General features: G+C 34.6%; 1 protein-coding gene across 6 annotated transcripts in view; it reads left to right on the top strand.

Annotated features, from left to right (window-relative positions):
* The window catches only part of RB1CC1 (RB1 inducible coiled-coil 1), a 77,926-nt gene extending 63,571 nt beyond the window's left edge, over positions 1–14,355 (top strand). For 3 of the 6 annotated variants that reach the window (XM_074881169.1, XM_074881180.1, XM_074881218.1), the window contains 6 exons: positions 2,779–2,830; positions 4,186–4,233; positions 7,207–7,265; positions 9,038–9,174; positions 12,951–13,021; positions 13,379–14,355. In XM_074881169.1, coding sequence (XP_074737270.1) covers positions 2,779–2,830; positions 4,186–4,233; positions 7,207–7,265; positions 9,038–9,174; positions 12,951–13,021; positions 13,379–13,456 — 445 coding nt within the window. In that variant the 3' untranslated portion in view covers positions 13,457–14,355. Of the gene's footprint in view, positions 1–2,778; positions 2,831–4,185; positions 4,234–7,206; positions 7,266–9,037; positions 9,175–11,260; positions 12,904–12,950; positions 13,022–13,378 lie in introns of those variants that run through there. The other 3 variants (XM_074881187.1, XM_074881208.1, XM_074881198.1) reach the window with 3 other exon arrangements.
* Positions 14,356–16,503: the final 2,148 nt, after the last annotated feature.

Here is a 16,503-nt window from a genome sequence, read left to right as displayed (position 1 = left end):
GAGTTTTTTTGCATTCATCAACTTCGGCATATAACGCCTTGCTTAGTAATTTAAGAGTCTACTTGTAACGCTAGTAGACTGTGACCTGGTCTCAGTACATGACTATGAATTCCTCTGAACTTAAATAATTCTGACTGGTACAAATGTGTCCTTTTGGTTGTTGTCAGGAATCCAGCCTACTGCAGATGTATTTTGTTTTTTCAATACTGACTTCCATGAAAAGGTACATCAAGTTCAGAACCTTGATTCTCACTTTAGATGTACCTAAAATAATTTCGTAAAGGCTTTTGAATAGTAAAGATTGTCTGATGCTCCAGGAGAAGAGATCATGATGATGCGTGCAAAAATCCTTATTTTTTTTCAATTTTGTGAACCATTTTTGTAAATTTCTCTTAAATGTAGAATGTTAGGCTTAAAAATTCTGTCCTAAAATGAGCATATTCTATCACATGTACTTTGATACATGATATGTGTGCATTAAAATAGGACTCATCACTAGAAGATTCTCAGCTGTTATGCTTATTGCAGTATGAGAATCCATTCAGAGTAGATTACTGGGAGAGAATTCAGGAAAAAAGAGTGAAGAAGTTTTGTCCAGGGCATTCCAATTGCTTTTTAACTCCATGTAGAAACTGGGGAAAACTAGAAAAATTTTTTAAAAATGTACAGTATTAGTATGTTTCTGTTACAGCAACCTAAGAGAACTGAAATAGTCAACATTTAGTATTTTTTACTAATTAATGAGAACTGTTCTTCATGCTAATACTTTGTATCTCCTTGTGGTAGAAGATTGCATTTTTTTAATTCTCTTATACTAGGAATACTAATTTTAAGATCCTTTTCTACCATGTCTGAGGTGTCTAAAGAAATTTGGATGTGAACTGGAAGGCACTTCTAAGTATTAGCAGTTACATGGAATGTTTTCTTTTATGTTTTTACACCTGCAGTAGTTTTTTAATAACCTTCAGTACATCAGTTACGATTTCATTGTCAGATTTCCTCTCTTCTCATCCTCCTGTAGACTCTGTGATTTCTGAAGGTGATAAATATCACATGCTGTGTCATGTTACTCTGAATGAACAGCAAGCCTGCTTTGTTCTGTTTACCTCAGTGCAATGAGATGTTTTGGGAAGACAGATCTTGTTATCTTATTTTAAATAAAACAAAAGTTCATGTGCTCGTATTTCTGAGGCTTCTCAAAATATCTGACTTATGCTTCAGAACTGTACAGTGTAATGTAATGTTCATTTGCATGGAAAAAAGTTTAGAATCCCAGATGAATTTCATTATACCCCTAATATGATTAAAGGTTTCTCTTTACTCATTAAGAACACTTACCTGAAGAAATTGTCTGCATCTTTAAATCACCCACTTGATACAACTTACAAATTTTCACTGTTGTTGAGAGGAAAGCAGAATAACTGACTATAAGCTCTTGCTTGCTACCCTCTTACCTAGAACCTTGTGGAAGATCATTAAGCAATTGCAATTTAGGCATTTTCTCACTTCTGTGCCACTAGCTTTTTGAACAATCCCAGACTATTTCTTACCTCTCACAGAAGTAATGAACCTGACTGGGAGACACACAGGTAGAATGAGGTTTTGCCAGAGAAGCAAAAGCAGAATTGTTAGATGTACTTACATTCACTTTAATCAGCATGCGTCACAACTGATGCTGCCTAACGCAGAATAATATACCCAGTGCACTAAATAACTTTGTGGAAGCAAGGATGAAAACAGTTGCTGCTTACAAAACTAAACTTGCACCAATAATCAATAAAACACTGAAATACCCTATCTTTAGAAGGAGAAATATTTCTTACAGTAATCATTCTAGTCCTAACCTCTCAAGACAGATTTACAAAAACACTTGAAAATGTAAGCTTAGGAACAAAAAATTTTGGCTCAATATACTAAAAGTTAGGTAATAAATAAGCAGAAATTATTACAGTTTTCTGTTGACTTGTTCCTGTTACATGAGAGCTAAACAACCTTTTAACTGAAGTGATGATTAGCATGGCTAAATTATAATCCGTTAGTTCTACTTTGGCATTTTGCTTGGATTTATATCATGTTTTGTCAGACTGGACGAATGGACTATACATCCAAAAGCATGTCCATTTTCTTTTCCCAACCAAATCAGTTTAGACTGCAGAATACGTTGTTTCTTCCTTATTACCTGCCTTTAAAAATATATTTTAATTGTATTAGGAATTACTTTCTGTGTTCTTATGAAACTTCTTATTAGGCTGTTAACATTATCTTATTGTGCCCCAGTTCTCAGTTTATCTCACAGACAAACAGAGGCAATGAGCAAGTTCACATTAGTGGGTCTCTACCAGAGAGTCTCAGGGCACAGAGCTTTTAAACTATAAAGATTAGGAAAATACAACATTGTAGAACTGAATCACATTATCAAGAGTTAACTGCCAAAGCATTTGGAGCTGAATCTTTCATCCTGATGTTTTGAAAATAATGGAAAATATGCAGAAATGGCCCCATGTAACTTTATAAACGAATCAATGACTGAAAATTCACTGGCTTGCTGCAGTGAAGAAGCTCCTTGGGTTTAAAGTGTTAAAAAAAAAAAAAAAATCCCTCCAAACCTGCCAGAAATGTTGATGCTGGTTCTTAAGGTAGCTTTCTGTGCTGTTCCCTCAGTGTTAGCAAATGCATGGCACTCATCACTGAGTGAAGCTGGGGAGAGCGGGGAGAAGATAATTTTTGATCAGGAAAAAAATTTCATTTTTAACCTACCCATTTTTTTTCTTTCTTTAGTGAAAATGTCCATATGTCTGAAGAAAAACAGAGGATAATGTTGTTGGAAAGAGTGAGTAGCTTGTGAGGTTAAGCATTACAATTAAATACTTATACGTATGTGTGCAGTTGTGCTGTGGTCAGTTGTATATTCTGATGCAATATAGTAACTGCAAGGCTTATAAATATTCTAGGGAGTGGCTTTTCATTGTACTCTATTTGGATCAGTATAATGCGTTGAAGTAATTAAAAATAAATATTATACATTGTACTTGGCCTAGTTTAAAGTTTGTTTATTCTGTTTATGTAGGCTTCAGTATGAATGAGTCAGGTGTAATAATTCTTACTAGGAGTGACAGCTCATTGATCTAGGGAATTCCTATAGCAAAAAAAATGTTTTGATTACTTTTTCAAATTAAGGCATCCAGAGCAGCTGGACAGGAATTAAGATTGATTTACCTGTTCCTTTTGGAAATGTGTAATTGCTCCTCTTTAGGCTGCTATTCCTTAGATCATTTTAATTTTACCTGGGTACATTATAATCTTGACAATATTGCATCTGTAAAAAGTGAAATAGCAGTTGTTATGTGCTTAAAATTACAATTTTCTGAAGTAATTGTCATGCTCCTACAGGCTAGAATTGTAAGCTTATATATCACCCCCCCACTTCTCCCAAATATATACCCTAAATTTTCACTTCTGTTACAACTTTTATTTTGAGGATAGGTTTCAATGTACAGTGAGTAACTGAACCTTTTTGATGAAATAAAAGTTGTTATTCTTTGTAAAAGGCTATAATTAACCCTTTGTAGTTACACTGGAATCTTTCATATTCTAGTAATTTTTAACTAACCAGTCATATCTCACTCCATTCCAAGTTGCCTTTTTTCTTGCCTTTTCAAAGTTGACCTTAAAAGAAGAAAAAAAAAAAAAAAGAGCGTCTTTAGCTTTCAGCTTTCTAGGATCACTTAGACTAAAATCTGTGATCAATTAGAGACCATGAATATTTTCTGTTAATGGATTGTGTCACTGTATGATGCAAGTGGCTGGATGTTTCTGACTAGGAGCACTTACATGCTTTATTCTGTCATCTGCTTACAAAGGATTTGTCACAGGTAGAAGCTGTAAAAAGAGTAACATACTACATTTCTTTTGTTGTTCTATCAGTGAAATGTTTTTCTAACTTGAGAAGAATGAGTATGGAGATAAGCATAGCTTAGCAGTGGGTTTTATAGCACTGTGGTAACTTCTAGACTTCAAATTTTTTTTTACATGTCTTTGTTCAAAAGATGTTTTGATATTGTTTTAAAACTGAAGGCTGTAATAAATATGTATATTTTATAAGTAGTGTGGCTCTGGTCATACTAAAACTTTTAAACAATGTTTATACTGTGTAAGTTGTATTAATGAGATGAGATTTTCTTTCAGACTTTGCAGTTGAAAGAAGAGGAAAATAAGAGATTAAATCAAAGATTGGTAAGTATTTATGCAATGGGTTTTTTAAGTCTTATGAAAAAATAAGAAAAGCTTACTAATGTTAAGTTTGTTAAAATCTAAAAATGTGGTTTTATTAACATCAAAAAGGTTTTAAGTGTTAAGGCAAGTGGCAAATAGGTAACCCGATAACCTTTCAGAGGTACCTCAACTTAGCAGTCTTCTCATGGAAAAGATTCACAGGACTGGGGAGAAAAAGACTTCTTCCCAAAGAATGCAGACCATCCAGGCTTGGGGTAGGAGGAGTTAATTTCAGTGGTGCCATGGCTTAGTTTTTCTAGAACAGTAGATTGAAGGCCAGTTTACAAGAATGTAAATATGCCTGTACATTAAGCATAATTAGGAGTGTTACCAGTAACTTAGAGATTGTTTCTGGGAAACTGCACCTGTCATTTTTGTAAGGTTCTGCCTAGCAACTGGAAATACAAACAGCCATTGTCTTAAGTTCAAAAAATAGTCAATACCTATGGAAGGAAAAAGAATGTAGTGACAGAGTTTCCTTGATTCCTGTGCTGTGAATCCTTCTTTTATTTATCCACAGTTTATCCCTGCTAGCAGGTCACAACCTTAAGTCTTAAAAAAAATTATTGTGTGTATGGGAAACAGACACATCCTTTGGTAGTTTATTGGTTGGACTGGCCATGGAGATCTCACTTCAAGTGACAGGTGCTATCAGTTCCTAACAAACTCCTAGATATCTGTGTAGTTGCAACTTATATTTCATAGCAAAAGTGTTTGATAAGTTTCTCCAGTAGGAGCTGCCATTTTTCTGTCTGGGATAGGATTGGAATTTACTGTATAACTTGCTCTTGCTGCATCCTCAGGTATGAAATTGCAATTTTTTTCAAACACTTTCCATTCCACATTAAAACCTGTACATAATAACACTGCATAGGAAAGGATTGCAAGACATCTAAGAGCATATTTTATGAACGGATTTTTTAATTCAGAATGTCAATGAAGTGCACAAAAGGTATTTCAGTGTAGTTTTTACAATAAAACTCAGAACATACTGGACAGTCTTCTAAACATCTCTGTAGGTTTCCTGAATTAAACTCTTGATCTCTTGTCATGTCAGTAAAATTAAATTGAAGAAAGCATGGTGTTGTACAAGACAAATAAAAAATTCTTTTTGTTGTTATGATAAACACCAAGCTGTGTAGGAGAAATTGCTAGCTCATTGGTGTCTAAAGCAATTCAAAATTGGTTTCTAAATGGACATAGGAACATAATATCTTTTCAATTCCTTACTTATAAATTGGTTATTTCATAGGTAAATTATTTTTATTTCTTGTTTCTTCAGACTTCTTTCTCCCCCCCCTCCTTCCCAATACACTTCTAAAACTGAAATATACATCAACACTTAAATATCAGTATTTATTTCTATTGAGCTACTTCATATAAGGAACCCGGTAAAACTTTATTTGAGTTTTAATGGAAATATTCTTAACGTTCTAATTTGTTCTGTTTTTCTTAAAATTAGAAATTAATGAAAAATACAGAAATCAAGCTAGTTTGCATTTTAATTTAACAGTTTTAAAAAACACGAAGAAAATCTTTGGTCTTAACATCTGAAAAGAACTCTAAATTGCTTTTGTGAACATTCTAAGCAAATTATATGCATTTGACAGCTTGCATGTTAGCTGCAACTTTTTCAGGAAATTAGAGTGTGAATAAGTCAAAAGAAATCTAGTTTCTAACAACAACAAAAAAAATTCATCTCAAGTTGGACGCCGTAAAGAAAACTGCTGAAATTGTTATCAGAAGTTGAGAGCTTTTTGTGTTGTATGATACTTGGTTTGGACTCATTTTCTGAAGAAATGAAGAAAACAAGCTGTGAATAGGCTTCAAGCTCATATTAAGACAGGCTGATACTGTTTCCAGGGAATGGGGCGGGGGGGGGGGGAGACTGGTAGTAGGAAATATACTGTAGGTAACAATATTTCAGTTACAGCTGAAAAATCATGTGCTAAACTTCAAGTATGAGTAATTTGGATTTGAATAGCATGCGTACATGGATCAGGAAGTAGGAACCTATGGAAAAACTGCAAGTCAGACTTTCTACAGGGCAATTATGAATTATTTTCTTACCAAAGGGTAATGAAATGTATGCATTTACATCAGATCAGCTTCTCTATCTACTTGTCTGTATGTGGGCTATGTACCCCTTTGTAGATACAAAGTAGCATTACCCATTTTCATTTCTTATCACCGTTACTATAGAAAGTGTATGTACTTACATTCATTTTTAGATCTAGTTTATCCTGTTGAAGTTGATTCATGTGTCAGTATTAATTAATTTAAACAATTCAAGACAAAAATCATGCATATAGGAAATAAGAATTATATAATTTGTTTGGTCTTAATAAATTTTACTCCAGTTTTATTCCAGGGAATGCTGTTTTGTCTATTATAGTAAACTTTAGATTATGTGACAGTCCTTAGTAAAACTGAGAGATCATATTGAGTTCAACATCCACAGTTTAATTTTAATAAACATATTTAACCTACCATCAGCCTTCTTTAGAATGCCAGTGGCTTCTGTGTTAGAGTGCACAGCTGTATCATAGGTCTTGTATATTATCAGAACAAATCTTCTCTGGCACTCATGTGGAAAGCACTTCTCAGTTTAAATAATGAGGGAGAAGTCACTTATGTAAGAAAATTCTTACATAAATGTAAGAACTTTCTTAAGTGACTTGTAGCTATTTAAAAAAAACCCAACCAAACAAAACCAACAAAACAACCAAAACCAAACCACCAGTACCACAACCAACCAACCAAACCTGCTACAGAACAGGATGACAGAAAAGTATGCTGTTTTCTTGAGTGAATGTAAGATCTGCAAGGATAGGCACTTTTTAAAATCAATAATAAATGATTTATCTTAACCATATTGTTACCTGCAATGTACATTTCATGATGGCTTGCCAATACTTTTCTCTTTTCTTATAGATGTCCCAGAGCATGTCATCAGTATCCTCAAGACATTCTGAGAAAATAGCAATTAGAGAGTAAGTACATGGTAGTTTTCATACAAACAGATAGATATACCTTCAGTAATAAGTATGTAGTTAAAGGAGGCCACAATTCTTCTGTTCTTGCTCTGTGGTGAAAATATACATAGGTAATCTCTATAGTTTAGGTGTCAGTTACTGAACCACCCCATTGGAACATAAATTTTATAAACCCTTTTTTTAAACAAAAAAAAGGCCTTTCTGAATTCTGTACGTCAGTAGCTTTCTTGAGTTCTGTGACTTTCTTTACAGAGTTCATAGGGATAATACCTAATGAGATTTCTAGAATCCTCCCAGAGCTTTCTTTTCAATTACTGTTTATCTGTAACCTTCTTGAAATCACGCTAAGAGAAATTGGGAGGAATTCTGTTCACTCTGAATATGCGTAGTGCTCCATTATATTTCAAGATAAGTTTTACCTTCCTGATCATCAAAATTTTTGGCTTAATTTAACTGCATTCTGTCAAGCTAACTTAAATATTTTATTAGATATCAATCTTAGCAGCTGCATGTAGAATTGTTGCTGGAAAAAGAAGTATTCTTGCAAAATATGAAAGCTACAGACAACTGTTAAGTAATTTATCAGTCTGATATTGAGTAATATACAAAATCTTTTTCAAAAAAACCCCAACACAGATTATGCCTGTAATGTCTTCTGATTTACACCAAATGGTATTTTTATTGTAACAAGGTCAGTATGTGCAGAGTCAGCTTTTTCTGTAAGCTTCTGAATATTCTGGCAACTCTCTTGATAGTCTTTGAGGAAAATGTCATGAAAGAATTCATCTGTCCAGTAGAGGTGTCTTTAAGTCAGTCTAGTCTGTTGTCATAATCAGTCCAGGCAGAAAAACTTGGTGTATTGTTTATTTAATCTGAAAGTGAACTTTAAAGAAGATGAGCTAAATATCCTTCTAGATTTACCTATTTATCTTTGTCTATGTATCTGCGGTCTCTTTTTATGGAGAAGAGTTTTCCACTTCCTTTGCCACTTCCTCTGCCATCCTCATAGTAGTAATATTTATTCTTAGAGCCCTCTCATGGTCTAATGCTTAATTTGTAGCTATTTTAGACTTCATTTCATTAATGGGCAAATAATTCAATTTCAACACACTTGCACTGTCAAACAGAAGTTGGAGACAGAAAATGTTCCCTGAATTCTGTTACTGAAACTTGGCATGAGAACTGGGTGACTTCTTGTGTTATCCTGGCATCAGGAAGAAACAGATTTTTGAAACCTTTTATGTAAAGTCACGGTATTTCTTTTGCTTTTAACTCTTTAATCAAAGATGAACACTTCATCCCTTCTTTGTCCTGTGTGGTTAAAATTTTAAGACTGAATAGCTATGTAAATGTTTTGCTGTAGTTTTCAGTGTTCAAATTTTGACTTCAGTTCAAAAGTGTTTGTGAACACAGGTACAGTGATCATTACCATAAGTATTGGTGAATAAAAGTAATATAAAATTAAAACGTTAGTATTTTGTTAGGTACTTCTGTTTATATTTTAAAGGAAAACTGTCAGTTCTTTTGAAAAAAATAATTCAAGCTGATAGGTGTAGAAAAAAATTTCAAGAACATTTTTTAAAAGGTAGTTTTGTTAACTTCAGAAAACATAAAATATACTGAGTTGACATAACAAGTAGAAATGTCTGTACTGCTGTTCAGCTAAGTCTCAGTCTGTGCAACACTTGGGAAAAAATTGTAGTGTAATTAATGTAGTTTTAAACTTCTGTGCTTTTTTAGTTAAGTTCTTTGATTATTTTTTTTTCTAGTTTTCAGGTTGGCGATTTAGTTCTCATAATCTTGGACGAAAGGCATGACAACTATGTATTGTTTACTGTTAGTCCAACCTTGTATTTCTTACACTCAGAATCTCTTGCTGCACTGGATCTCAAACCAGGTGAGTGTGGTAAGTGTCATACTACTTTCAATTATTATCTTCTCCAAATAGCACTTAACTTTCTAACATTTAGTGATTTTTATAAATATACATGTGATAAATATGAGAAGCCTGTAATAGAGATAGCTATCAGCTATCTTTGTAGCTTTTGCTGTTTGTTTGCATAGAATCATAGAATGGTTTGGGTTGGAAGGGACTTTAAAGATCATCTAGTTCCAACCCCCCTGCCATGGGCAGGGACACCTTCCACTAGACCAGGTTGCTCAAAGCCCCATCCAGCCTGGCCTTGAACACTTCCAGGGAGGGGGCAGCCACAGTTTCTCTGGGCAACCTGCTGCAGTTTCTCACCACCCTCATAGTAAAGCTTTTCTTATATCTATCTAAATCTACCCTCTTTCAGTTTGTTCTATCACTCCATCCCTTGTAAAAATTCCCTTCCCATCTTTCTTGTAGGCCTACTTTAGGTACTGGAAGGCTGCTGTAAGGTCTCCCTGGAGCCTTCTTGTCTCTAGGCTGAACAACCCCAACTCTTTCAGCCTGTCCTCATAGGGCAGGTGCTCCAGCCCCCTGATCATCTTTGTGGCCTCCTCTGGACCAGCTCAAGCAGGTCCATTTCTTTCTTCTTTTGAGGGTCCCAGAGCTGGACACAGTACTCCAGGTGGGGTCTCACCAGAGTAGAGGGGTAGAATCCCATCCCTCGACCTGCTGGCCACACTTCTCCTGATGCAGCCCAGGATACAGTTGGCTTTCTGGTCTGTGAGTGCACATTGCCGGCTCAGTCAGCTTTCCATCCACCAGTACCCTCAAGTCCTCCTCTGCAGGGCTGCTCTCAATCCACTCATCGCCCAGCCTGTATCTGTGCTTGGGATTGCCCCGACCCATGTGCAGGACCTTGCCCTTGGCCTTGTTGAACTTCATGAGGTTTGTCAAGGCCCACCTCTCAAGCCTGTCAAGGTCCCTCTGGATGGCATCCCTTCACTCCACTGTGTTGACTGCACCACACAGCTTGATGCTAAACATTTTTCAAGGCAGAACATTTTAAATAAAAAATTTGTATAGATGTTAATATCTTGGAAAAATAGGGGAAAATATCTGCATCTTCTGAGCAAGTCTTAAAAAAAGAGGGAAGATGCCAATTTTGTACGCTCACTACACGCACAAAGTATGCTAACATGTCTGTGGGGTAAACATTCCCATCAGGCTGCTTAGCTGTTCAGTAGTATCAATAATAATGTATAATTGTGTAGGTCTTGGGCCTATTTTTAATGTGGATTTATGTTTTCAATGTCTCTTTGATGAGGAAAGAAAACACAAAACTCTTAACAGTCAAACCTGCATTGTCTGTTCCTATTTTTTAATACCTGATTTTATGATGTTCTTTGAAGGTTGTCTTTGGATAAAATTTTTCTCTGTAGCTCATGTTCTGCAAAGTGACTGGAATTATGAACCCAAATAATGTCTGAAATAAGAAAATGCAGACCACAGTATATGGCAATTTGCAAGCAATGATTTTTGCTGATAAAGTTTTTTCACCCAATTTAAATGGTGTTTAGAAGGACTGATAATTTTCCAGAGAACGGTTTCTGTAAGTTTTGCTTATGTCCAGGTTGATGGCGCATTTGCTTTTTTCATCCCTTAATCTTCAGGCTTTTCACTGGCTGTTTTTGGCAGCTATGTAAATTTAGTTAAATTGAAGTATTTTTTTAATGAAGAGAAATAACAATGCTTTGCACTAAACAATGTGCTGCACGAAATAGATCCATGTAAACATCTTTAAACTGTCACATGTAGTATTTTTTGCAAACCCACCCATGCACCCAACTTTGCAGAAATGTCTAAGAACATGCATCAGAAGAAAATTTTGTATTCTAATTTATCAGTACAAGTTTCTATATGTTACTGCTTGTCAGAAGCTGTCAACTTATTTTCAATGAGCAGACTCATTGTGGATTTCAGTTATGATGAAACATGATAGCTCTTAAATAATTGTGTAGTCTACAGAAGACCACCAAGCTGTAACTGAATTCTTAGACTGCTGAAGGATCTGTGCCATGTGTGTTCTGACAAATGTACAGGAAGAACTCCTCTCTTACAGATTCTGAACTATGGCATTAGTAGTGCATACAGAACTATGTGAAATATGATTGAAGTTCTTACTGTTGGTTTACATATGAGGTAAAAGCCTTGTCAGTTTGTATATTACTCTGAGTACACTGACCTGTCTGTTTTCAAATGGACTTGGCTTGCTCCATTCCTTACCACTTGCTAACCAGAGTTAGTCTCAAATTTGAGAAAACTGCACATAAAACCAACGTGGAGACTTACCATTTGCTTTAGGAGCACATTTGTCTCTTGCTCAGTACTTCAGGAAACCATGTCTTGATTCTATTTCTGCATCAGGGAAGTGGGGAAAATGAAACCCAGAACACTAGTATTGTTTGTGATAGATTAAAATTGGTGTGGACTAGGCACTGCAAATTATTGTTTTAAGGGCTGCCAAAATATTGCATCTAAATCTGACCTTTTATACTAATGTGTACATATCGAGTTAATAGTTCTGTATAGATCCACTTACAGTCTTGTCAGGAATGTAGGCTGTTGCAGGTTGTCTCTGCCTACATTAAGAGCACTTAGAATGCTATGACAACACTGAAAGTGGTTGAGGACTGCATGGTTTCTGTGTTGTCCCTTATCTTCGGGATACAGAAGTTTTCATCTGTAAGGAGAAAAACCCTGCCTCTTTCTTACTATCTTTGTTAGATCAATGAAGTCTGTCAGACAAGCAAATTCAAAACCAAACATTTTTGTAATTTAAATATTAGTTGTAGAGCGTTCAGGCCAGATGTGAATATTTTGCGCTGATTTGTAGGAGTGTGGAGTAGACAGAATCTGCTCCATTGTCAATAGACAATCTTGAAGAGTAAGATTAAAATTTCAAACTCTGGTTCTTGAGTGACTCATGTTCTAGTCACTAGATACAGTATCTCATAAATAGTCATGCTTAGAAAAGCATTGATTTTAGTATTATGTAGAGCATATGTGAGCTGTTCCTTCCGTCTGTTTTGAAGTTTTCTTCATGGCATGATTAGTGATAGTTAGAAAAGAGCAAAGCAAGTAAAATGGATATAATTTCTTGGAAAACAAGACCAATACGCATTTCCTTACTGTTACAGAAATGGCTACAAGCTGAAAGTTTATTTATGCCCACTGTTGCTTTTTTGACCTGTCAGTTTATTATTGAGGTTTTTTTACTTTTCTGCTTTCTGAACAGTATCAGGTACTCTTAGAAGACTGCAATCAAAACTGGCAGACTTTTACAGCTTTAAAATGATTATTTATGAGTAACTAATTTCCATCACTAACACAGAGAAATAATTAAATATTTCACTAAGGGCAGTAATAATAGCTGAGTACGGAAGACTTTCTATCCTTTGAAGTACTTCAAAAAATTTTTGTCTTAAATCAGACCAAAAGGTCAAGCTTGGTTGATGAGAATAATTTTGAATCATTAAATCAATTTCAGTTTTGATTTGCTTTTGTGTCCTCTAGTGTTAGCTTTTAAAACAAAACTTAAACTGAAAAATCAATTTTTTTTGTTTGAAAATGCTGGTGACCTGACTTGACATCTGAACTTATTTAATTTTTGTTAATTTATTTTAAAAAGTTTTTTAAGAATTTCTGCTATCAATTAAATAATTTTAGCAAGTAATCTTTAACCATATTGAACGTATTATCCTGTTACCTGTAGTTGACTATTTAAAATAATAAATATATTCTCTCTTTAGCTTCAGGTGCATCTAGGAGACCTTGGGTGTTAGGAAAAGTGATGGAGAAAGAATATTGCCAGGCAAAAAAGGTAAAGAAATAGTAATGGAAAATCATCTGATAAAATCAGTAGAGAAGAAAATCAGATTTAATGTTTGTAACAATTATTAAAAGCAGTCTCTGCATAATGAGTGAGATTAAAATTGTCCTAGGTTCTGCCATTCCTGCTCCATTTTTTAGTCAGTGAATAGCAAGAGAAGGGGAACTGGAAAAAAGAGCAAGTAGGCAGTGGCAGGGGTAGTTGTGTCCATACTGCCCAGAACCTTGGCAGACTCCAAAGGGTCTTGTAAATGCTGAGGGGTGGGAATCAGTTTCTGCTTAAAAATATAAAAATCAGAGGAATAAACTCACATTTCTAATGTAATTGTATTTTTTTTTTTTTTTGTAGGCACAAAACAGATTTAAAGTTCCTTTGGGTACAAAATTCTACAGAGTGAAAGCAGTACCATGGAACAAGAAAGTATAACACAACAAAATTTTAGTTCATTCTGTCTTCATTCTTTTTTGACTTGTCCTTCAGTGCTTGTTCATCGCTCCAAATACCAGGCCATCTTTTTATACTGAGGTCATGTGACAAAATACGTCATTGATGTACTGCTTTTACTTTTTAACAGGTCACATTTTAGAAACAAGAATTTCATCAAAAACTCTGGCCCTAACTGTTGCAATTTTTTTACCCAGATAACTTTAGGAGTGTGGACCAAATGAGTTCATTTTCTCAAAGGGCAACCACATGAAACATGGTTTGTTAGCCATGTTAATTGCCTGTTAAATATACATTAGCTTGTATTTAGATGTTAAATGTTAGTTACCATTATTACCAGCATACGTCCTTTTGTGAAATCATTATCAAAGTACTTGCACTCTTTAACAGATTCTTTATATGTGTAAAATTCATCAGCTATTTAAAGAGGAGTGTTCATTGCATGCAGATAATCATATAATTTTTCTTCAACATGAGTTTGCCTCAGTAGATGAATAAAAATAACTACTGCAACTTGTTTCATTACATGAAAATGCTCTTTAATGTTAAAAAGAAACCTTGTAATTTGATAGACTGATTTTGAAAATCAGTCACAGTTAGATCTGCAATCTTCAAAAGCACTTTCGATGGATTGATCACACAGATTCTGAAGGGAAGACACCTGTGCTGTTTGTTCAAAGTGAAGCACTTGTTCTTCCCAACAAAACAGAAATCTTGTATTAATCTATTTAGAAAAATCATATTGATGAAATTGTATTTCATGGTTGAGTTTCAGGAAAAAACTCATTGTACATTAACCATACAAGAGTCATTTAAGTAACAAACTATTGTAATTGTAAAAGACATGTAGAATTTTAAAACAATAAAGATTTGAAACTGTATGTGTTTGAAGTATTTGTGTGCCTTTTAAATACTATCTATAGTATTTATTTTTTGTTAATCTGATGCAGCTTCTCTGATTCCTCCAACAGTTTCATTCAACATGAATACCTAAATTTTCTAGAATAGGCATTCAGGAGTTACAAGAACTACCTTGTAACCATAAAAAAGAATTTAAGTAGACAGAAATTAATTTTGTCAGCTTATTAAATGGGTAAATGATGTTTTTCAAAATAGCTATACCGGCTACATTTTAAAAATGTAGTTAATTTATTTTATGTTTTTTTAATAACAGTATAAAAAGATGTACTATAAATGCATAGAAAGTGAAATTCTGGATTCAACTATGAGCTTATGTCTAGGACTTAATCCATAGAGTTATTCAACTGTGATTTATCTTCAGAAGGTGTGGAGTGGAGGAGGAAGAGAGATAGAGAAAAGATCACATGAAAATGTCAATGCTTCTGCCCATATGTTGCAAATAATATTCCTCCAGGCTAACCAGTCCACTTGAATACCCAGAAATTTCTGTATATGCTTTATTTATTTTGTTCCATAACAATTATAAGTTCAGATTTTTATGAAATGCATGGGCTTGTAATTGTATAACAACTTTGATGAAATAAATGTAAGACAGTTGATCTCTTGAAAACAGAATGTCATTTTGTCAAGTTGCATTCTTACCTGATTGTTGATATACTAAAAAAATTACTTATCAAGAAAATGTGCCTTGTTAAAGAACAATATTACCATAGTTGAGTCAAATATATGTGTATATAAATAACATAGATCTATAGAACAGGTTTAAAGCACAAAAAATCATGATGCAATTTTTTTATCACTGAATTTTTGTCCTTCGACTAAATGGGAATTCAGTTCTGTCTGCAATTTGGTGCAGTCTTCATTTAGTCAACTGAGTCACAAGTCGTTTAAGGTGCACACGTAGCACAATTCATTCCTTCTAATGTGCCAAGTGTTTAGAAGCCTCGATACCTTTTACCCCACTGACAAAAATTTCCCAGGCTCAGATAATCTTCCTACTGCTGTGAATATTACTTGTCTTTCAGGGACTAAAAAGCCACCAGGCTTTGCTAAGAGGCACAGAGTCCTTCCATTTCTGGGAGGACAGTTAATTCATGAGTAGCAGCAATGGATCCATGTAGCAACGTGCAATCCAGCACTAAAACGTGGGACCCCACTCTTCTGTTATTGAATAAGTCTACTTCAAAGATAGGTACAAGGTCCCCCAGAATTTTCTTCATGGAGGAAAGGATGTGTTTGTCAAGTTACTCCAGATGGGATAAAACTGCAGATTTGGCGATGGCCCTACAGGGATGTACACCTACAAGCAGCACTCCTTTTTGGGCATACAAAATTAAAGTGATTTTCTGATACTCTAATCTCATTGAGCACTAAGGCCTGTGCGTCTTGCTGCTCTGTGTGGATGACATACCATGAAGTTCATTGCAGGTTCTGAGATGGTGTCCTGAGTGCAGAAGTGAGGCGAGTCCAGAATGCCACACTGCGAATTAAAAAACTCCCCAAAAGTCAGAAATTCATCTTGGTCTGTAAAAAAAAATCTGAGCTTTCTAGTCTCAGTTTATAGTTGCCCAGATTAAAAAATATATACGTATTTAAGCTTATATGTGGACAGTAGCAGTGATGATTTATGATGGTATGAAGGTTGGCTTGATTTCTAGCTGAAGATAGACAAAGGCATGACTGATGTTTACATAACTCAGAAACACATGAGCAATATATGAAAGTGAAGTTGTGAAACACCTAAATAAATTGATTAAAATAAAGTACTGTAATGCAAACAGGGAAGAAAAAGTTCTTCCCTGCTGATATCTGCCACTTAAAAGAATACCAGGATGTGTCTGTTATTGTTACATGACATCGTATTTTTAAAATATAAATAACCAGCAATGACTTTGGTTTTTAGGAATATTTGTCATGTGTTTCATTTTATAATCTTTATGTATATTTGAAATGGAAATGCTGTCAAACAAACTCCTAACATAGTAATGATTCTGAACAGTCATTGAAAAAAATGTAGTTTACATATTTTTTGTATGTCACAACCTTACTAGTTCTTGAAACTATGCTTGTTATACACCACCTATGCGTTTCATCTTGCTCCATAATAA

Source organism: Strix uralensis, chromosome 1 (genome assembly GCF_047716275.1).
Source record: "Strix uralensis isolate ZFMK-TIS-50842 chromosome 1, bStrUra1, whole genome shotgun sequence".
In the NCBI taxonomy this organism is placed as follows: domain Eukaryota; kingdom Metazoa; phylum Chordata; class Aves; order Strigiformes; family Strigidae; genus Strix; species Strix uralensis.
This window is presented reverse-complemented; position numbering and strand designations above follow the sequence as displayed.